This window comes from Drosophila albomicans, unplaced genomic scaffold (assembly GCF_009650485.2).
Source record: "Drosophila albomicans strain 15112-1751.03 unplaced genomic scaffold, ASM965048v2 ctg38_pilon, whole genome shotgun sequence".
NCBI classification, from domain to species: Eukaryota; Metazoa; Arthropoda; class Insecta; order Diptera; family Drosophilidae; genus Drosophila; species Drosophila albomicans.
The window spans coordinates 43,200-67,072 of record NW_026263667.1 but is presented as its reverse complement, the minus strand read 5'-3'; the positions used below and the strand labels follow the sequence as shown (position 1 = coordinate 67,072).

Genomic DNA, 23,873 nt, shown 5'->3' with positions numbered 1-23,873 from the left:
CGCTGGTCTTGGAGTTGAGATAGAAAAGTTTCTCAACTTCTGACAGTCTCGGGTTCTGTATATAGAGAGCCGTGAATAAATCCCGGAAGGTGGGCCAGCGAGTGTAATCGCCTCCGAAAACTTCGGCACGGAGGTAATCGACACCCTGTGGGCATGAATTGCACAGCTTGTGGTTGTACGGGTGTACGGGGGGTGAGCGCCTGGGATGCGTTGGCTATTTGCTCACCTATCTGAGCTGCACACTGCTCATAGACAGCATAGCAGTACTCGTATTTGGCCTGAACGGTAGGAAGCTCTTCTGTGGTCATCTCCTCAGACATGACGCAAGAGCAAGCCTCATACTCCTTCTCGACCTTTTCCCATAAGGAACGCATCTGGTCCCTTCGGACTTGGCACGTATACAGGGACGGGCTATCAGCCGAAGGATCGTTGACTCGCGCCGCAAAGTGACTGATACGATCAGTCGCGGCGATGAATTTCGTCAACGCTGTGTCTACTCTGTTTAGTGCCATCCTTCCCTGAGAGCGAGTGATAATTGGGAGGCGTGGGATCGGGACGGAAGGAACCTTGGTCTTAGGATCGGACGAAGGCTGTGTGACCAAGATCAGCGGCTTGGATTGGACTGCAAGCCTGGTGCCAGAAGCAGGCGAAATGCTAGCTGACCGTGCGGGGCCCTCCCTTTTCGATTGCAAATGAATCGGCGAAGTGCTGGATGCACGAAGAGCCGACTCCTTATTGGATTTAGGTAAAGGGGGGCTGATAGAAGTTCTAGCGGCGCTAGTAGAGGGCACGGACAGTCGAGCTTTACTTTTCTCGGGTTTGCCCGATGACATGCTACGCAAAGAGGAAAAAAACTAACTGGGCGCTCTTACAGTCCGACAAGGATACGGACTGTATACTAATTTTTCTCTGAAGCGAAAAATCAAGAAAATATACCAAAGAAATACCAAATAGAAATTGGTTTTTTTTTGTCTGAAATCGACCCAGCTAGTGAAAAAGATACGGAAAGAGCGTAGCAAACAGACAATAAAAATACCGGAAAATACTGAAAAAATACCAAAGGCAGTGCTGCGGTATTTTACACCTAGATGGTTACGGAACTAGCGGACACAGACGAAGAACGCAAAAGGACGGGGGCGGGGGAAATTTCCCGCAACAACAAAAGATGTTCGTCGAAAAAAAAAGAAACAACAACAAAAAAAAAAACAATCGTACGAAAAAATACCAGAGAGCAAGAAGCTGGAAAAAAACTAAAAGTATATATAGGTTGGTATTTTGAAACAAAAACGACAATTGTTTCTTAATTGCTGTTGGATTGGAAAAACAAAAAAATAAAAATAAATTATATTATTTGTGTAGTGAAGTATGTTATGTATGTGTGTGTGTATGTCTGTGTATGTTTGAACACTGGCTGGAGTAAAGCCCATACACAGACAATTGAGCTGAGAGTTGCTCTTATAGTACACACACAGAATATATCACTTGGAAAAAATGAAAAGGGTAGGGTATGTCGAGTGCGACTACCGCTGCCCTGTCAATCTATTACTTCACTCGCAGAAGTACTTGCAGTATGTACGTATGTATGTATGTATGACTGCACTGCGCTGTCAAACGTTTGAGCAGGCGAAGTGCACGTATGTTTGTATTCGGAGAGAGAGAGAGCAAGTGCTGCTGCAAGCCGGTGCGCTTGCGATCAAGAGCGAGTGCACAAAAGAATGTGTGTATGTGACGAGAGAGCGAGAGCAAGCGCGGCTGCAAGCCGGTGCGCTTGCGGACAAGAGAGAGTGCACAAAGTATGTGTGTATGTATGTATGTCGGCGATTATCGCGACATACAAAACATAAAACGGACAAGAATTAAAAGCAATACGAAATGCTTGTACACACAGCTTGGATTTTAGTTATTACGTATGTATGTTTATATATGTATGGAATATACAATATATAATATTTGCACGTTAGTGGCTCTCTTAATGATTTACACTTTTCACTAATATGCACTTGCACTTACAAAAAATAAACACACATGCATACATACGTACGCGATTGGCGGAACAAAATATAATAATATTTTATTATCAATATAGTAAATATATAGATAGTGTGCCACTCACCTACAATGCGCTCGCATAAACATATATTTTATCGTAAAACAGAATAGGTTACTAAAATCAATCTTATCTCTAAGAATAGTGCTAATCCAAAGCTTTAAGAAAAAACTTCACTTAATTTTAAAATTGTTTTAGTTTATGTTTTTTTTTTGTCACTGAAAAGCTGTTCTCACGAGTTATACATTTGTCACCACTTACCACTTCCCCATCTCATTTGTCACCACTTACCACTTACCCAACACTAACACATACAAAGCATTCCATTAGATCGGGATTGCGATCGTCAATTATGTAAACATAAACATTCAAGCTTCCACTATAAACTAATAACCCAAACTGGGACTGCTAGCTTCTTTAACGTAAACATAAACAATCTCTTGCAACTGAAACTAATAACGAATCTCAACCCAAGTCCCAATATAAATACTAACCACAACTCCAAAGTCAGAATATGCTAACGTAATTATAAACAACTGAGACGGTTTGGCTGCCGCCAACATCCAAGTATATAAAAGCACTTCTTGCACAGCTTAACTTCAGTTTGTATCAATTCTCTGAATAAACCAGTTCAAATCTACAACACTGTGTACATTCTTATTTATTGAAATACAACTCATGTATATATATGTCAAACATATATAACTCACGCGACATTTACCAGAGAATTACCCATATGTGATATGATCAACAATATTTACAAAATGACTTCAAGTCTGAAATGAACTCGGGATAATTTCATTCGATTAATAATTAGGCACATTTATATAATCATTTGTATCATTAAGGTTACCTTTAGTAACTTGTACTTTATTTAAGTCAACTTACTCAGATGTCGTTTTCTTACGGTCGTTGAACTATGACGAAGATGAGTGACGATGATAATGTTGTGATGATAATGTACTATATGAGAAAATATACAGATAATTAATCAACAATTTTCCATTAGAATTATTAATTTTATGTTTACTAATTTAATACAAAATAACTAGAAGACACAGACGATGTAATTCGTGTCGCTTCTCAGCAAATCATCGCAGCAATGAGGAATGATTGATACTATATAGATGAATTTATTCTTGTTGCATTGTGGATTGTGGTACTATACACTACTCATCCAGTGTATTCCTGGTCTTCAGGCGTGAGCCTGTACGTGCTCCGTTAATATTCAAGTTAGACCGTGATCTTGTGTGTATGCGGTGGACTGTCAGAATCAGAGTCTTTGGTGCTCCGATCAGCAGCCGACCTTGTTGTGACCTCCAAACAAATTTGTGCACCCAATATATAATTGTTCACTAGGGTCACACAGCGCTCTATAGTTGTCATAGAGGTTGAGTGGTCCACTAGTGGCCCACAGAGGATACCATCCGCCAGTGCCGAGCTCGATGAGCCGAATTTCTGGGGATTCTACGCCTGTCTTGGAGAGATATCGTTATAAACTACACTCACAATTATTTCCTTTTCATACCTGTATTAATTAACGAATTTATCACTGCACTTTATATATATATATACGAGTATATATGCGCCTATCCTCGTATATATACTCACTAGTTGGGGTTGATCTTGTTTTTTCTCTGCCAGATTATATAATATTGCAGAATTACATGGAGTTATAAATACGTCTGCTGTGTCTAATTGTTTTTCTCTACTGCTAAACTCGCTTCACTTTCGACTGTACTCCACTGCACCGCATGGTAAGCCGAGCTTTTGTAAGAGCTTTGCGAAGACAGTGATAAGCAAGTGCAGATAGTGAGATGTCTAAATTAGGGTGCGTCAATATTTAGTACAGCAAAAAAAAAAGTTGGGAAATTTGGAACTCTTTTTTTTATTACAATATATTTTTCGCTCACTACAATGTAAGTTTATGACCTTCTGTAGGGGTTCTTCCCAGGTAAATAACTATGTCTTATATGATACTTATTTAGAGCGAATTGAAGTTGTGAATGACTTGGGGGTTCTGCTTGATGCAAAGCTAAAATTTGATAAACATATTCTGGGTGCTGTTAATAGGGCCATGGGTGTTCTGGGATTTATAAAACGCTGGTCGAAAGAGTTCAACGAACCCTTCATTTCCAAAACTTTGTACGTCTCACTGGTTCGTCCTATCTTTGAGTACGGATCTCTTGTCTGGAATCCCCAGTATAGGGTTTATCAAGATAGGATTGAGTCGGTGCAGAAACAATTCTTGTTATTTGCTCTTCGTAGTTTAAATTGGAATCCTAATATTACATTACCACCTTATCGCAGTAGACTTTTATTACTAAACCTTCCTTCTCTTTCTAATCGTAGAACTATGCAAGGTGCAGTTTTCACACAGATACTAATTAATGGTGAAATAGACTCTTTGGAGCTGTTAAGTCAAATTAGTTTTGCAGTTCCGGTCAGGATCACTAGGAATTTTCTTCCTCTTCTCATTTCTCGTAGAACTACTAACTTTGCTTGCCATAATCCCTTCCGTATTATATGTGTGAATTATAATAATCTTAATAACGTAGTTTGCTCTAGTAAATCTATTCCTCTGCTAAAAACCTTATTATTAGCATATTTATCGAGTATTTATTTGTTATTGTAGTACGTCAACGTCATGCCCCCTAGTCTAGACACACTCACTGGGAATTTGAGTGAGGACAATTTCAATGTGCTGAAATCACAGTACACAAACAACTCAGATTTTGAACTACTTCGCAGGAAAGGTGTTTTCCCCTACGAATATTTAGATTCTGTTGGAAAACTAAATGCAACTTCTCTCCCACCAAGGTCTAAGTTCTATAGTAATTTAACAGAGTCCGAATGTTAAGAAGAGGATTACCCTCATGCCATCCAAGTATGGTATCATTTCAATTGTCGATCATTGAAGGAATACTTAGTGTTGATGCCAGATGATGGCAGGTGTGACCACTCAAAACAGCTGACAGTGTGGTCGCGATCGATTGATATCGATAGTGACAAAGTTAGCGCAGTCTGACTGATCTAGTTTGTCCTCATGTTGGTCACCCTGCCTACTTTTAGTGATTTTTCCTACATAACATATGTTCTACTTTTCTCTGAGAGGCACAACAACAATAATTGTTAAGTTCAAATTTTTATTGTGTTTTTACTTATCTAAAGACGCCCCCCTACACATTTTGATCCTTCGAGCCAGATTGGATATATCGCTCGACCCCAGCAAGCAATTGGTTGTCAAGATAAGTAATACACTTTTTTTCTCCATACATTTGTTCAAGTGTCGTGTTCGTGCCATATTTTTTTTCCTCGTACCTTATATACTATATATGTGACACAGCATATATATAAGTATAAGTACATAAGCGTTTCACCGGCATTTTTTCCGCTATCTTTTCTACTTTGTGTATACGTTGAACAGTATATATGTATATACATATATATATATATATATGTATATATATAAATATATATATATATATATGTATATATATAAATATATATATATATATGTATTTGTGTCGTATATGTATGTATATATATATATGTACAAATGTGGATACATACACATACGACACACATACATACACGTATCCTTTCATACACAACACTTACACACATATACTCGTACTATATTCCATATCGCAATGTCTACACAGTGAGTGATCATAGGGCGATCACGATAGATCTGGACCATACCGAGTCACCGCGAGCAAATGGACCACTGAGCTGAAAGGCTTATAAAGTTTACACCTTAGTGAAGTGAAGTGACAACGCAGAGGTAAGCGCCGAGCTGCTCATGCGCTCAATCACGGATGCCTGCGACGCTAGCATGGCGGTGCGAAGATCGTGCAAAAGACACCACGTACCAGTATACTGGTGGAACCAGCAGATCGCAGACGCAAGAAGGCGATGTATAAGATCGCGAAGGATCCTGCAACGTTCACGAGGCAGAGCTGATTTTGAAGCAAGAAGACTGGAGTACGCGCTTAATCGCAGGCTGCTGAAGAAGTCCATCTTGAGCAGCAAGAAGGACAAATTCCTAGAACTTTGCGACGAAGCCGATCAAGACATCTGGGGAATGGCCTACAAAGTGGTGCTTAAAAAACTCAAGCCAAATACCTGTGCAGTGCCTAGAGAGGAGGGTAGGGTGAAGTATTACTGGGTGAGGTAATACTGGCAGCGGCAAAAATCAAGGACTCCAAGTCACCTGGGCCGGACGCGATCCCAAATCGCGTTCTGATGATGGCGATCAGGCTCCATCTGCAGGCCACTATCGAACAAGCCACTAGATTCGCCGTCGTTCTACCGACCGATTTGCCTGCTCGATACAACAGGCAAAATATTGGAGAGGCTGGTGAGCCATAGGCTAGAGGAGTCGATCCGACAAGCAGGAGATCTATCACCCATGCAATATGGATTCAGAAAGCAGCACTCAACCGTAGACGCCGACATAGCAAGGAGAGCCATAGCAGGCAGAAGATGGCGTGGTGGTGCAAAGGAGTACTGCATAGTCATGACTCTGGACGTCAAGAACGCCTTCAATTCTGCAAATTGGAGCTGCATTATAGGCGCCTTAAGGCGGTTCAACACCCCGAGCAACCTAATGGAAATAATTGAGGACTACTTTAGGAAACGCATTCTGAGATATAGGACGGATAACGGAACCAAATCGTTCAACATCACTGGAGGAGTACCGCAAGGATCCGTGTTGGGCCCGCTACTATGGAACATCATGTACGATGACAAATTGCGCCTTGACGTTCCAGAGTCTGCAACCATTGTCGGCTTTGCAGACGATGTGGCCTTAGTGGTGACAGCGAAACAACTACGCGACGCTGAGCTCCTTTGTAGTGCAGTGGTTGCCACTGTCAAAGACTGGCTCACGACAGTGGGGCTGCAGTTGGCTGATCACAAGACTGAAGCGGTCCTGATAAGTAGCTCGAAAGATCGTCGAAGCGGCTCACATTAACCTTGGTCGGACCTCAATAGTGTCGTGCCGAGCCATTAAATACCTAATCGACACGCGGCTCAGCTTCCGCGAACACTTGGAGTATGCTGTTAAGAGAGCTGCTGTCGTAGGGCAGGCATTGGGTCGAATAAAGCTAAATACGCGCGGCCCTAAGCAAGGTCGGAGACTACTACTACAAAATGTGGTTAGATCAACAATGCTCTATGGCGCTCCAGTATGGGTGCAAACAATAGAGGTAAAGGCTTACAGGCGGAAGATGCAGTGGCTTCAGGACCATATCGGATGACGCTGCTCTAGTGATAGCTGGCATGATGCCGTTAGATACTCTGGCGATAGAGAGGTCTCACAGTTACAAGCACAAGAGGGCTAACCAGATGGAAGACGTTCACTACGTGTCGACCAATTTTAAGACAGAGTGCCTAAGGAAATGGCAAGATAAGTGGGACACATCTAGTAAGGGCCGCTGGACCCATGCTCTGATCCCAAACATAGGCAACTGGGTTAGCAGAAGTTTCGGATTCGTCAACTATCATCTGACGCAGATCCTGAGCGGGCACGGCTACATAGATTTGGACACGACAGCGACCTGATGTGCCTATATTGCTACCCCGAAGTCGAAGAACAGCGGAACACATCCTAGTGTGCTGTCGGCGCTTTTCTAGTGAGAGACGAGAGCTCGAAGAAGCGATAAGATGTAGAGTCACGACGGACTCTATTGCGAACCGTATGCTGAAAAAGGAAGAATACTGGTCAGCGGTATGCAGCTATGCAGAAAATGTGACCACCGTACTACGAACTCTAGAGAGGGAACGTACCCGCAGGCGTAACGGAGGGGAGTGAGCTCCCGTCAAGGTCTCGTGAAGCAATACCTCACGGCAGTACCACGAGAATTTCCTTTTTCTTTTTTTATTTTTTCTTTCTTTCTTTCTATCCTTTTTTCTATATTCTAGTGCTTAATGTTATGTTATATTTATTATATTTATTATTAGATCTAGTTCCTCCGAATAAAAAAAAAATCCATATCCATTACACATATATATATTATCCAAACATTTCATATATGTATATAAACAGCAGCAGCTTGTGATCCAACGAGTTTAATAAAGATTCACACTGCTGTTTGTGTTTTATTTGACATTTTGTTTATTTTTCAACACCTGGTCCTGGAAACATTTTTTGCTTGGTTCCAACAGCGATTTTTTGTCTGTTTTCTTGTGTCGGCCTTGTTCACTATCCTGTGACAGCCGAAGTTCCTCTCCAATTTGTGCTGGTTTATGGCTGTCTGCTTTATCTTGAGTCTTTGTCGAGAAAAAGACTCTAAATTGACTGCCGAAGCATAGAAAGCCAAAAGAGTGAAAAAGACTCTAAACTTTCATTAAAGCTTCCGACCACAGCTCGTCGCCTGTCGTCCACTTCGCCCGCTCCTTCGGGGTCCAAGTCCGCCACTCCTGCCTCTCAACTCCGAGTCAAAGTTGATCGTCCGTCGCCGTCTGCTTCTTCGTCGGCAAAGACTCCGTCGTTGGCTAAACCTCCAACTGCTGCACGTAGTCAGGCAACTACCCGTTCCGTCCAAGCTAAGCTTAGCAAAACCCGTGCGATGGCTCTCAGCAACTTCGTCAGCGTCTCTGAGAAAATGGTGCACTTCGAGAGTCGGGTCAGAGGGCCTGCAGCCGAAGACGACAATGTACACACGTACGAGATCCGTCGTGACCGGCTGCAAGTCCTGTCGGCTCCCTCCAGTCGCGGTGGCCGACCTTCCGTGATATTTTCACGGCCATCTACGTCAACAATCCGAGGTTGACTACGGTTGAGAAACTTTTCCATCTCAATTCAAAAACCGCAGATGAGGCCAATGAGATCGTAGCCAAATTTCCGCTGACGAACGATGGTTTCGCGTCGGCTTGGAGTGCTCTCTGCGAGCGGTTCGAAAACAAGCGCTTGTTGATAACGAGCCAATTAAAAATACTCTTCAACCTGTCCACGGTTTCGCAAGAGTCGGGTGCAGCGATTAAGGAGCTGCAGAGCACGATTCAGCGGTGCTTGACCGCTCTTGACCACTCAGACATTTCAGTCTCTAGTCCTTTCGCCGACTGCATCCTGGTCTTTCTTGCTCATCCAAGCTCCCCAAACTTGCACTCTCACTATGGGAGCAATCATTGGTGGACAAGTCCAAGATTCCCGCATGACAGGACATGAGCACGTTCCTCAACGAGCGTTATCGTACACTCGAGGCTGTTGAGGACGTGATGCAAACTTTCAACTCGCAGAACTCTACCGCTGGACCATCCCGTCCACAGCAGAGTTCAAAGCGAGTTAACTCTTTCAATGCCCGAGTCACTCAGAGAGGCAAATCGTGTGACTTGTGCTCAAAAGAGAATCACTCTGTCCGGGTCTATCCAAGCTTCCTTGAAATATCGGTCAATTATCGGATGAGCTGCATCAAACAGAAGAGCCTCTGTTTGAATTGTTTTGCAAGAGGTCACCACCTCCGAGAGTGTACGAGTGCGCACAATTGCTTCACATGCAAGGGGCGGCGCCACACTCTTCTCCATCGGGGCGACAGTGCTCACAATGGTGCCCTTCGTCTTCCACTTCAGCCACACTTCCCAACATACAGTCCACTCCAAATCACTCGGCAACAAATGTGCAAAATTACTTTGCTATTAACGATCAGAACATCCTTCTCGGCACGGCGGTTGTCAATGTATGCCATCTAGGTGCTACACACACCGCACGAGCACTAATCGGTTCGACTTTCATTTCTGAGCGTCTATTCCAGCGCATAAGCTTGCCATTCCAATCCGTGCAAGCCTAGGTATCTGGGCTGAATCATGCAATTGCGGCCCAATCGCAGAAGTTATGTCACTTCAGCATTGGTTCCCTGACGAAGCCGAGGCTCCATATTGAGACTTCGGCATTCGTTATTCCACAGTTGGCAGGCAAACTGCCCTCCTTCAATAAGCCGCAAAGTTTCCTGAGGGATCTACCAGCGATCGAATTGGCAGATCCACATTTCTACAAAGGCGCTCAGATTGACATTGGCGCGGATATCCTTCCATCAGTCATCTTGAGCGGATCCCGGCCAAACATTTGTGGCTCACTCCTTGGGCAAGAAACCGTGTTTGGCTGGATTCTCACAGGCCCCGTCTCCCAGAATGTGTCGACAACTGTCTCTGCGTTTTCGACAAGAGTCGCTATCCAAGCAGACGAACAGCTCGACAGCTTAATTTCCAAATATTGGGAGGTGGAGGATATTCTAGCGAAGCTGATAAAGGAGTCAGACTTCGTTTGTGAAGAAAACTTCGTAAAGACTGCTTCTTGTAGCAAATGTGGCAGATATCGGGTGACTCTTCCATTCCGGATGCCCGATGGCATTGAACTGGGTCATTCCAGATCCATAGCGCTGGCTCAATTCCTTAAGAACGAGAATCGTTTGTGAAGCTACGATTCTCTAAAGGAGCCGTACAATGCCGTTCTCCAGGAGTACGTGGATTTGGGTCATATGACACCCATATCGCCACAGGCGATTGTTACGACTCCTAACTTCTATCTGCCTCATCATGCCGTATTCAAACCAGATAGCACCACAACGAAGGTTCGGGTCGTTTTTAACGCTTCTTGTCCATCCTCAAATGGCAAGAGTCTGAATGATATCCTTCATTCAGGGCCCATTCTCCAAACGGATCTCACGTTGCAGATCCTCAAATGGCGATACTATCAGTATGTGTTCAATGCGGACATAACGAAGATGTATCGCCAAATCCTCATGGACTCGAAGCACACACCGTTCCAACGAATTCTGTTCCGTACGTCGGACGGTGAGATCCGTGACTTCGAATTGAACACAGTGACATTCGGTGTCAACTGTGCGCCTTTCCTGGCCCTACGAGTCCTCCAGCAGCTTGCTGAAGACATACGCTTGGAGTATCCTCTCGCAAGCCGAGTCATTTCCAACAGCATGTACGTGGACGATGTCTTGGCGGGGATACACACGAAGGAAGAGGCCATCCGAACCATTGCGGAAGTGTGTGCAGTAGGGCGGGTCAATTTGTTCCTGTCCAAAAAATCGTGAAAATCGTCCCCCATAATCGGAATCTACGAAGAATTCTAAGAAAATTTCACCATGAAACCATGTGTCTAAAATGAATTCCTAGTCCGCGCCGTGAAGCTTAAAGATTGCACTATGAGGTACATAAGGTATTTCGAGGTATTTAAGACATTTTAATGTATTTAAAAAAAAAATACGCATTTTCCAATTATGTTGGAGTCAATTCTGATTCATTTTTTTTACAACAAATTTTATAATTTTTTTTTTTAAATTTATTTAACTTATAATTTTTTTTTTAATTCAACAAAAAAAACCAACTAGCCATGTACCTCATATAAGAAAGTAGGAGCAATGCGTACGTAACTTTTTAACGAAGTAAGGTATCGGTCTGAAAATTGAAATATATTCAAAGGCATTTTAAGCAACTAAATAAAAGTGGGCGTGGCATGATAAAAGGCGGAATTTAATTTTATTTTTTATTATAAAGTTTATTTGCTTTCCAACAATTAGTCATCTTATTAGAGTCTCAAGTCTTTCTTTGACTCGATTTGAGGAACTTTGGAACGACTTTCTAAAGTCAATGACATAACTCTGTCGGAAATGCCGAATCTATCACACATCATTGCGAAATTAAATGCATCGTATCTCTTAGCGTAAGGTCCCCGTTTGTTGAAACTCAGATCTTTTGCTGCTGGCATTGCAAACTCAAATTCACTTTCGATGTTCATATGCGCAGATTCGGGTCTATAAGAAGGATCAGAGCTTTCTGGCAATTGGCTTGACTGTTGATCGACTATATTTAGCACGACTTCGGGAATGGTATTCCTTCTGCTGGTGTGTTGGTCAATCATGAACATTTTCAAGTGGTCAGGAATTAATCGACAGGAGCATGGCATTGTTTTCTTACAACTGCATTTAGCGACATAAAACAAATCATTTAAGGTTTTCTCAAATTCAGTAATTGAATTAGTTCTAGTAATGCTTTTAACTTCACGCTGATATTTTTTTATAAATTTATTAAGCTTTCTAATGATGCTTTTTATATTTATTAATTTAATATTCGTCTTTCTCCAAATTTCAATTATTTTGTCTGCAATCATCGGAGTAAGGCTTGCATAAGAGAGTTGTCTTTTTGTTTGCTGTTTATTGCGATCACTCACGTAAAAATAATATTTAAGTACATCCCGAAAAGTTGGCAAATTTAGCTCGGAAAATTCACTAGGTACACCAATGATATTTGTGATCTGCTTTGAATTGAAACTTGATGCAGACATCATTATAATACTGTCAATTTCCGAATTGTCAATAGACATCGCTGATGATTCCATAATTTTATATTATTAGCACACGTTTCTTTGTTAACAGTCAAATACTAAGTAAACCAAATGTATTACACAAATTTAGAACAGATAACAATCTTGAACTTTATTTACTGCTAGTCTATGGTATTCAATGGCGTAGATAGCTATTTTCGAAAGAGGGATAACTTACCAATAGGGACTGATGCTCTTGACTGCCCCCACCTACGGCACTGCCGTTGGTTAACAAGTTTTACCGCAAAATGAATTATCATTTAAATAAACTGTTATAAGAGGAACGCAAAAAAGCTTCGCGAAAGCTTTAATATTATTATATGTATAAAGCTTATCTTTAGAAAGCTTTTTAATGTAATAATATATTTCTTTGCAAGCAAATAAACTTTATAATAAAAAATAAAATTAAATTCCGCCTTTTATCATGCCACGCCCACTTTTATTTAGTTGCTTAAAATGCCTTTGAATATATATTTCAATTTTCAGACCGATACCTTACTTCGTTAAAAAGTTACGTACGCATTGCTCCTACTTTCTTATATGAGGCTCAGTACATGGCTAGTTGGTTTTTTTTGTTGAATTAAAAAAAAAATTATAAGTTAAATAAATTTAAAAAAAAAAATATAAAATTTGTTGTAAAAAAATGAATCAGAATTGACTCCAACATAATTGGAAAATGCGTATTTTTTTTTTTAAATACATTAAAATGTCTTAAATACCTCGAAATACCTTATGTACCTCATAGTGCAATCTTTAAGCTTCACGGCGCGGACTAGGAATTCATTTTAGACACATGGTTTCATGGTGAAATTTTCTTAGAATTCTTCGTAGATTCCGATTATGGGGGACGATTTTTGCGAAAAAAAATTGACCCGCCCTAGTGTGCAGCCCTGGACAGCGCTGGCTTCCCGCTGAGGAAGTGGACGTCGAACAATAAGAGCGTGCTGAAGGACATCCCAAAGGACCACCTATTTCGAGAAGACTTCCTAGAACTCGAGGACTCCAGTACGGCGAAAACTCTGGGCATCAGGTGGCAACCTCACGATGACGAGTTCTTCTTCATGCCACCAGAAGTTGCCCATCAGGACTCCTACACGAAGAGGGAAGTACTTTCGCAGATTGCAAAACTTTTCGACCCAGCTGGGTGGCTGGCCCCTTTCGTTATCCGAACTAAGATATTCATGCAGGAGATCTGGCTGAAAACGCTCGAATGGGACGAACATTTACCCTTCGGATCTTTTACTCCAATGGAAAGAGTATCTCGAAAGCTATCCTGCTCTGGGAAAGATCCGGTCCAGTTCCAGACACGAGTGAAGCTCCAGTACCACAGATTCTGTGATGCTTCAGAAAGGGCGTATAGAGCGGCGATCTTGTCCGCATGGAGACGGCGAACAAGGTTACCACGCATCTCCTTACTGCGAAGACAAAGGTGGCTCCTGTCAAGTCACTCTCAGTGCCACATTTGGAGCTTTGTGGCGCAGTCCTGTTGGCTGAACTATCTTCGGCCCTTATCCTGAATCTTCCAGCAGAAAGTTTCCAGACTTTCTTTTGGACTGATTCAACAATTGTTCTCGCTTGGTTGAACAAGCCACCCTGAAGATGGACAACCTTTGTGGCCAATCGTGTGGCCAAAATAGTCCAAGCCAGCGACGCCAAGAACTGGTCGCATGTGCGATCCGAGCACAACCCGGCAGATCTTGCAAGCCGAAGTGCTTAATGGTGGTTAATTTGTGGTTCCAACACCGAAATAAGTGGGCCACCTATGAGGAAATGGCCAGGAGTTAGCGCTAGTAGATCCGAAAGGTCTTCGGACATAGGAGAGATCGGCCTCGAATTCAGGCAGGCTTTGATCTTAGCCAGAAGAGTGGATAACTCTTCAAGCGTATACTTTGTGGTGGAGGTCGCCTTGTAAAAGAGTGCCTTAAAACTCTTTACGCCGGCTTCCCATAATCCACCCATATGTAGGGCGCCCGGCGGGTTGAAGTGTGGAGATCACCTTGTCAACTCCAACGAAAGTTTTCCCGTTGTCCGAGTGCATTTGGTGTGGACTATGAAACGGGAGAATGCGGCCAGGAATTTCTCCGTCGTGATATCCGATGTCGCCTCCAAGTGAATCGCTTTCGTGCTGAAGCACACGAAGACGCAGACATACCCCTTGGTGATGAGGCAGGCTCGGCCAGTGTAGTTTTTTACTTCGAATGGGCCGGCGAAGTCAACTCCAGTGCGCGTGAATGATGTCGAGTAGGACGCTCTTTCCTTGGGCAAGTCCCCCATCATTTGGGTCTGCAATATCTTCTTATAGATCACGCAAACCTTGCAAGAGTTGATTGATTGTGGATTTGACGAGGACCTTCAGTTTTGGAATCCAGAATCTGGAACGGATCAGCCGCATGACGACTTGGTTACCCCCATGTAAGGATATACTATGGGTGAAACGAACCAATAGTCGTGCAAAGGACGAGGAGTACGAGAGTATGATTGGATGACTCTCATCATAACGCAGCGAGTGGGACGCCCTCAGACGCCCACAGGCCGGTAGAATCCCCTTGTCATCGAGAAAAGGGTTCAAGTTTCGGATTGAACATGAAGAAGGAACCTGCTGCTTGGACTGCAGACAAGTACTGATCAACAAGTACTGCTCTAACTGTCTGGCCCACCAACACTCCGGGCAATCCTGCCGTAGCGGACCACCACACGCTGCTGCACTTTGAGGAGGCACGCAGCGCTCGCCGCAGTCGTCAGCGACGAGGCGACGACCGACCGTACTCGACCCGGTCCTGAACTCCAGCACGGTCACGTTCCCGCTCGCCGTCTCCCCATCGACCGGCCTTACCTACGCCCGAGGGGGCTTTCCCGACGTCGCTCACATCCTTGTTGCAGGACAAGGCTGTGAGCATCCTTCCGACGGCCAACATCCTGGTCGATACCGGATGGAAGATGTTCGAGATGCGAGCGCTGATCGACCAGTGTACGGCGACCAGCCGTATCAGCGCATCCTTCGCAACAGCCTATCGGCTTTCCGTCACCCGCGTTGGTTCGGAGGGCCTATGTACGGCGATCATCCGCTCGCGGACATCCGAGTTCCGTCGAAAGGTGCTGCTGCAGGTGGATTCCCAACTCTGCCGCCGCACCCCCCTCCGACCTGTCGATGGCGAGAACTTGGAGCAATTTCGCAGCATTACGCTCGCCGACGAACGCTGGTTCCAGCCATCGATGGTGTCCCTGGTGCTCGGCACTGATGTGTATTCTCACATCATCCAACCTGGCATCCTGCCGAGCACCAACGGTTTTCCAAGGGCCCAGAATTCCAATTGGGTTGGATTCTGTCCGGTCCATGTGGACAATGAAACCGTTTGCAACTCATTGCAAGGGGGGAAGGATGTTGATGCCAGATGATGGCAGGTGTGACCACTCAAAACGGCTGACAGTGTGGTCGCGATCGATTGATATCGATAGTGACAAAGTTATTATACTGTGCGTGCCCTGCCCACTTTTAGTGCTTTTTCCTACATAACATTTTTTCTACTTTTCTCTGAGCGGCAAAACAAGTGTATTTGCAAGTGCAAGAAAAATAATTGTAAAATTCAAATTTCTATTGTGTTTTTACTTATCTAAAGCTCCCTACACACTTAGAATTGTATTTTAAAACTGATGTTTTATTGTTAACAGACGTTTCCCAAAATTTTAGAGCAATTTGTTCTTCAATTTACAATCTTGACCCCGCCCATTATTACACTACACCAGGATTGTCGTGGGATGCTATGCTAAAAACCACAGAGATCATACTCGAGTTTCTCACTGACATTGATATCATTACATATTTTAAGAGTGGAATTCGGGTTGGTGCAATGTAGTCATAGGCATACAAAAGCAAACTACAAATACCTAAAAGATTTCGATCCTACTAAAGAATCGGAATTTTTAATGTATGTGGATGCAAACAATTTATATGGTTGGGCTATGTCTCAACCACTACCTTACGGTGAGTTCAAATGGTTAGACACGAAACAGGTTAATAGATTTAATCTAGAAAATATTCCTGAAAATAGTGAGTATAGGTATATTCTGAGGTTGATCGAGATTACCCTTACTCAATCCACGATGAACATAATGATCTACCATTCTGTCCAGCTAACAAGCTACCATCAAGCACTTGCAAAACTCCTAAGTTCATAGCCGATCTTGCTGATATGAAGAACTATATCATATACTATAACACATTAAAACAGTGTATGAGAATTGGAATTTAAAAAATTTCACTCCATCCTTCAATTTAAAAAGCCTGGCTCAAGAAATATATTGATATTGATTGGACCAGAGCCAAAAATAATTTTGAAATAGATTTTTTCAAATTATTGAACAATGCTGTTTATGGAGAAAGCATGGAAAACAGTGAAAAAGGGTGGATGTACGAATAATAACGGATTGGGAGTAATCAATTGAAAATAGGAAGTCAGGTCGACCCAAATTATGTGCTAGGGATTAAGTATCGAAATCAAATTTTCATAGTGCATCAAAGTTCAGTGAAATTATGTATGCAATTCAAATGATAAGGTTATACAACATTTGTGATAAACCAATTTATTTAGGATTTGTAGTGCTGGAGATGTCAAAATACAAAATGTATGACTTCCATTATGACTACATGAAACCTACAGCAACAGGCATTGAATTCGACCTAAAAGTTTGCTAGGTCTAAGCCAAGTTTAATATTGTTTCAGGTAGCACCTAAAAGTATGCAAGTTTTGTGTCACCTTATGCTTTGTTTTACGCAGGGCTTAAAAGCATGCTATATATTCAGTGACTAAAAGTATGCACTTTCAGTCTATCAAATTAGCTTAAGCTGCTGTTAAGCTGAGCTTAAAATAGCTCTGTAAAACTGAGCTTAAGGTAGTGTTGTAAAACCGCTGATAAGCTGAGCTTGAAGTTGTGCATCGGTTGCACTGGAAAGCTCAGCTTTGACGTTTGCGCCTGCTGCACCAGCTTGAGCGCGGCCAACTTATCATAAGTCAGTTCCGGTTCCATCATTTTTTGGATGACCGGCGTACACAGACGCATAGTTCTGCAAAATTTTTAATCTGAAGGCATCCAGCTATAGAGGATATTTTTCCATCTCAATCTTTGTTAATTGGTAAGGGAAAAGTTTTATTATGTTGTAAATGGATTTCTCTTTAACGATAGTTTAGTTCGCTGGATCGTTTTCTTCGATTTTAAGGCCTTGCTCCTTTTTGAAGCAGACTGCTTCAACGAAGTGCTTTCGCCTGCCGCTAATTGTCCAGCGGAGCGCCCTTGCAGCCTCCGTTTGCCCAGCGGAGCGCCCAGCAGGTTTCGTTTGCCAGCAGACCGCCCAGTAGGCCATTTTCGCCCAGCGGAGCACCCGTGCCGGCATTCTCGGCCAGTGGAGCACCCCTGCTCTGGCCCTTTCGGCCAGGGGAGCACCCTCACCGGCCTTTCGGCCAGCGGAGCACCCGTGCAGGCCTTTTCGCCTAGCGGAGCACCCGCGCCGGCATTCTCGGCCAGCGGAGCACCCCTGCTCTGGCCCTTTCGGCCAGCGGAACACCATCACCGGCCCTTTCGGCCAGCGGAGCACCATCACCGACCCTTTCGGCCAGCGGAGCATCCTGACCGGCCAACTCGGCCAGCGGAGCACCCCTTCAGGTCACTTCGTGGTCAGCGGAGTGCCTCTACTGGCTACCGCCTGGCCAACGGAGCGCCTTTAGGCGCCAACAGTAACCTTCAACAGCGAGCAACATCATAGTGAACCTTTCTATGAATCTCTAAAGATTCCAATCTCAGTCAAAGTGTTGTGAAAACAAAACATAAAAATGATTTAAATTAAATCATTCAATCAAAATAAAAAAAACAAAAACAAAACAAACTAAAATTCGAATTACAAGTTATAAAAAATGATTGGAAAGTGTAGCGCTTTCGCACAAAACAAATTAAAATTTACACAGGCAAAAACGAAGTTGAAGTTTAAATAAACAAATAGAAAAATGAAAGTGCAGTTTCGTTAAACACAAATAAGTTAAAATATGTAAAAGGTGCACCACAAAACAAGAAAATTAAAATTACATCTAGCACTTATGTCTGAATACTAATGGAAACAATTGCAACGTAAAAATAAAAGTGCAGATCAATTAAATCGATTTGAAAGCGAAGCGCCAACACATATTAAAATTAAAAATAATAAATACGATCACAATCATAATAGAGTAAAACCAATTGTAAAAGTACGATTAGGAAAAATAATGAAATTGTAAAAAGAAAATATTAAAACAAGAGTGCTATAAAATTGTAAAGAAAAGTGTTGAGCTACTAAGCTTTTTTAGTAACTTTTATTCGCAAGAATATTGTTTATAAATAAAACACGCGAATTCAAATTAAATGTTTATTGCTGTGGTACATATGTACATATATGTAACCACTTATGTTTTGGCTGTGACTTGAACACTTTCAAGCTTCGCCACCGACACGATATACAACAGAGTAACAATTGAAAGACAAAGCAAGAGAAACAAACAATTAGCCGATCGAACTGCAAGCGATCGCTAACAGAGAGCATACAGCGCTGCCGGCAGATGCAGCGCTGCTGGTAGACGCTGTCACAGCATTGCATTAACATGCGCTGTCTGCTGCTCCCGACATACTCCCGCCGTTGAAAGCCCATCTTTCAACATCATCCTTCAGGGGCAGTAGACAGAGTTTGTTTATGGCTCTCCGGGTGCTGCCACACGTCGTCTTTAAGTCGGCAACTCGACACTCGCCGTCCTTGCCAGGGATGAGCGCCATGATACGGGCTAGCGGCCACCGAAGAGGAGGCAAATTTTCGTTCTTCACCAAGACCAAGTCTCTGACTTGGAGACGACGATCAGGTGTGCGCCACTTCGATCTTTGCTGGAGAAGAGTCAGATACTCCTCCCGCCATCTAGCCCAGAAGACCTGCTGCAACTGAGTGACACGCTGCCAACCATCCAACCGATTGTAGTCCAGCATAGTTAGGTCGGGCTCAAAAATCACGGTTGGAGGACCACCAAACAATAGATGAGCGGGAGTCAGCACATCCAAATCGTCAGGACTCTCTGAAATGGATAGCAATGGACGACTATTAATTATTACCGCTATTTGGCAAACCAGCGAGCGAAGCTCATCGTAGTTGAGAATAGAGCGACCAACAGAGCGATACAGATGGTGCTTTGCGCTCTTGACTGCTGCTTCCCATAGTCCACCAAAATGTGGGGAACGAGGAGGAATAAACTTCCACTCGATGTTGTCCATCAGGCACACCCGATGAACTGACTCCTAATGAGGATCGCTGAGGAGAAGTTTCTTGACATCATGAAGTTCATTTTTGGCCCCGACAAAGTTAGTCGCATTATCGGACCAAATCTGATTAGGCCTCTCACGAAGTGACACGAATCTTTTTAGCGCTCCCAGAAAGGCGGCAGTTGTCAAATCCTTCACCAACTCCAGATGAATAGCCTTGCTAGCAAAGCAGATGAATACGCTGATGTAGCATTTGATTGGGAGTCTGTTCCGAACTTCAGATTTATAGTAAAACGGCCCGCAGTAGTCCACTCCGCTTATTGCAAAGGCACGAGAATTCAGAAAGCGTTCCTTCGGATGGCTAGCCATAATTGGTTCGAGCACAGTGGGCTTGGCCCGGAAGCATTCGATGCAATTGCGAACAACCTTCGACACAGTTCGCAGTCCGCCAATCGGCCAATATTGTAACCGAATCTTTGCTAATAATGCTCTAGCTCCAACGTGAAGATTCTTTTTGTGATGGTGAGCGATAAGTGCCAACGTAATGGGATGGCGTCGAGGTAATATAATAGGATGGCGAGCATCGTAGGGAAGAGTTGAATTGGCTAGCCGACCGCCAACACGCAGAAGTCCAAATTGGTCGATGAACGGCAACAAAGAAGCGATTGAGCTCGATTTCTTGACGAAGCCTTTCGAACGAATCTCCTTGACATCACCCATAAATTTGACAACTGCACCATTCGCAGTAGCAGCCATGTGCCTTTGTTGACATCTACCACGTTGAGGCCTGGATGCTTTATACGATTAACAAATTTAAACACAAACGCATATACGCGCTGCATTGAGACAAACGTGTTAAGGTACTTGCAACGAAGAGTGATATCATCATACGGAGACGTGGCTATCATGACCTTACTACGCATTTCCAACGTTGACGACTCTAAGCAGCGTTGTGAAGGCCATTCATCTCGATTTCCAACAAGAAACTCCGGTCCATGAACCATATCTTGGACTCTGCTAAACATTCTGGAGTTGTACCTCTGGAGAGTACGTCGGCAGGGTTCAAAGCCGTGGGAACATGTTGCCATTTCATGTTGACTGTAAGATCCTGAATAGACGCTACGCGATTTGCCACAAAAACGTTGAACTTGTACGGATCATCCTTGATCCATGAGAGTACCACCGATGAATCACTCCAGCAAAAGAACTCCCCATCAAGAAAACCCAGGTTTCTAACTGCTTGAAGCAGTTTGGCCAGAAGATAAGCACCGCATAATTCCAGCTTGGGAACTGATATAGTTTTGAGTGGTTGCGACTCTGGATTTAGAGCACAACAGCTGACTCTGAGAAGTGCGTCCACTGGACACTACATATACTCAAGCGCCGTAGGCCTCTTCGCTGGCATCACAAAATCCATGAACTTCGACACGGCACCCAGCAGCAAGAATAGCTCTCGGGAATGAAAGACTGGAAATGGAATTAAAGCTGCTGCACATTTCTACCCAGGCTGTGTATCGCTGCAAAGGCAAACTCTCATCCCATGTCAACTTATCCTTGCAGAGCTGCTGTAGAAATATTTTGGACTTTGTCATGACGGGTCCAAGAAGTCCTAGCGGATCATAAAATCGTGCAATTGTGGCTAAGACAGACTGCCTGCACGGCTTGGAACCAGCTTCTAAGAACGACAGCGAGAACAGCAGCCGATCCGATGAGGGATCCCACGCTAAGCCAAGAGTTTTTGTGATTTCGCTACCATCGCTGAACCTCATGTACGACTCTTTCTCGTCGTCAGCTATCTCCGACAATACTTCGGCATGACTGGAACAACATTTCCTGAGTTTGAAGTTTGCACGAGCTAGAATTGCAGCGGTTTCCAGCAGCTTGACCTTAACCTCAGCAACTGAATCGCCTCCAGATATAAAATCGTCCACGTAGAACTCATTCTTCAAAGCAACAGATCCAACCGGAAACGAGCCTGGTTCATCATGCGCCAGCTGATGCATTGCACGAACCGACAAAAATGACGCTGCCTTCGTGCCATAAGTAACGGTGTCCAGCTTGAAAATCTGCAGCTCTTTATCAGGCGAATCGCGCCATAAGATGCATTGATAATAGCTATCTGCTGAAGCCATGCGCACACATCGATACATCTTGCATATATCCCCTGTTAGTGCCACCAGATATGTACGGAAGCGAAGAAGTATATGCATCAATTTGTCCTGTATAACAGGACCAGCCATCATAACTTCATTTAACGAATATCCAGTGGATGTCGCTGCCGAACCATCGAACACAACACGAAGCTTTGTTGTCGTGCTATCGGCCTTTAGCACGCAGTGGTGTGGCAGAAAATACTTGCAACGCTCAATGGGCTCAGCAGGAACACGCGACATATGATTCAACTTCAAGTATTCTTCAATAAATGATGAGTATTGTATCCTAAGATCAGGATGCCGCTGCAATTTGCGCTCCAGATTGAGAAACACTAGAACACTAGACTTCATTGGCAATCTTACGGAGTATTCACCGGATGGTAGCCGAGTAACATTTTTGCGACAATGCTCTTCGCAATCCTTCTGCTCCCTACTAAGCCTTGTGGCCACATACTCGCAGCTCTCGACTTCCCAAAAACGGCGAACAAGCTCATTTAGGCTGGCATCTGCTTGATCGTTACTACTTTCAGAACCCTTTTGCGCTGCCATCAATGCTGTGTGCGTCGTACTGTCACCACCACCAGCAACGATCCAACCAAGGCGGGTCTTCTGAAGGATAGGCAATCCATCTCCAAGGCCTATTTGTCCTACACATAACAAGCCGTAGAATAGGCTTGCACCAATCAGCAGGTCCACGCGCTGCGGACGATTGGAGGCAGGATCAGCTAGCTGAATGTTGGATGGAATTGCCCAACCGTCGATGTCAATAGCAAAGTTCGGCTGGCTGTTGGTGATTGTCGATGCCACAACAGCTTGAAAGTTGACCGAGTAGTCGGTGATGCAAGAGCGCATACAAACATTGACCGTGCATCCTTCAACAGAAACGTCTGTGTCCCCGAGGCCAGAAATCATAGCATCTGATCGCGTCCGTTTTAATTGTAACTGTTGGGCTAAATTGGACGTCATCATGTGGACTTGCGAACCGAAATCCAGCAGAGCACGACAAGGAACGAACGACCCAGCACGACTCTTAAGCCAAACAACAACAGTACCCAAGAGCACAGCATCAGAACGAAGACATTGAGCAGCAAGAGAGGTGGACGCTTGAGGCTGCAAAGCGGCAGACGCATCAGCTGACGAGGCTCGTTGCGATGTCTCGAAATGTAGCAAAGAATGATGCCGCCCACCACAGTTACGGCAAGCGCCAGATGTGCAGGATCGAGTTTGGTGTCCTTTCTTCAAACAGTTAAAGCAGAGAGCGAGCTTCTTCACTTCTCTCTGCCTCAAGAAGGGAGACAAATTTGCGAAGATGGGGCAGGAGTATATGCCGTGATCAGGCGCGTCACAAAACACACAAACATTTGCTCTGCTGGGGCTAGATTGGGCCACAAACGCCTTCCTGCTGCCGTTATGGCTAAAGCTCCTTCCCACCTGTGAGCCTGCTGTGTGCCTACCCATAGCGTATTGCAGAGTCTCGAGCTTCCGACATCTTTCGTCCAGAAACGTGAAGAACTCATTGGCTGTCGGCACTTTATCGGCGGCAGGGTTGTCCAATGCCCTGCTATCCTCCCACGCAGCCTGGGTTTCCACATCCAGCTTTTGCAGCAGCACGTAATTAAGAATGCTGTTCGCGATTTCCTCTGGACGGCCCAGAGTCTTTAATGACCCCATGTGAACATTTACCTTATCGCTAAACTCACGAAGTTTAGTGACCACGGATGCTCCTGCCTCCACCTTCTTGGTACCCAACAGATCCTTGATGTGCGACTGGAACACAAGTCGGTTGTTATTGAACCGATTATCCAATATCTCCAGAGCCATACGATAATTGGGCCTCGATATCTCCAACGACCGAACTGCATCTAGCGCTGGACCAGTTAAACACGATAGCAGATGCTGAAACTTTTCAACATCATCTAAGTCGTTGTCATTGTCAATGACAGACTCGAACATTGACCAAAAGCTCGCGTACTCCGTATAACCTCCACCGAACGTGGGAAGTTTGAGCTCGGGTAGTCGACGTCTATTAGCGCGGGCACCGAGGCCATTAGCCGAAGGATCGATGGGC

General features: G+C 44.0%; 1 protein-coding gene across 1 annotated transcript; it reads right to left on the bottom strand.

The window, feature by feature from the left end:
• Positions 1-19,688: 19,688 nt before the first annotated feature.
• Positions 19,689-20,408, bottom strand: LOC127566341 (uncharacterized). Its single transcript, XM_052008366.1, has one exon. It carries the CDS (start codon positions 20,406-20,408, stop codon positions 19,689-19,691), a length of 720 nt encoding a protein of 239 aa, XP_051864326.1.
• Between the last annotated feature and the right edge of the window lie 3,465 nt (positions 20,409-23,873).

Coding starts and splice junctions, on each gene's coding strand:
- LOC127566341 (XM_052008366.1), bottom strand. CDS start 20,408: ATGGCTGCTACTGCGAATGGTGCAGTTGTCAAATTTATGGGTGATGTC.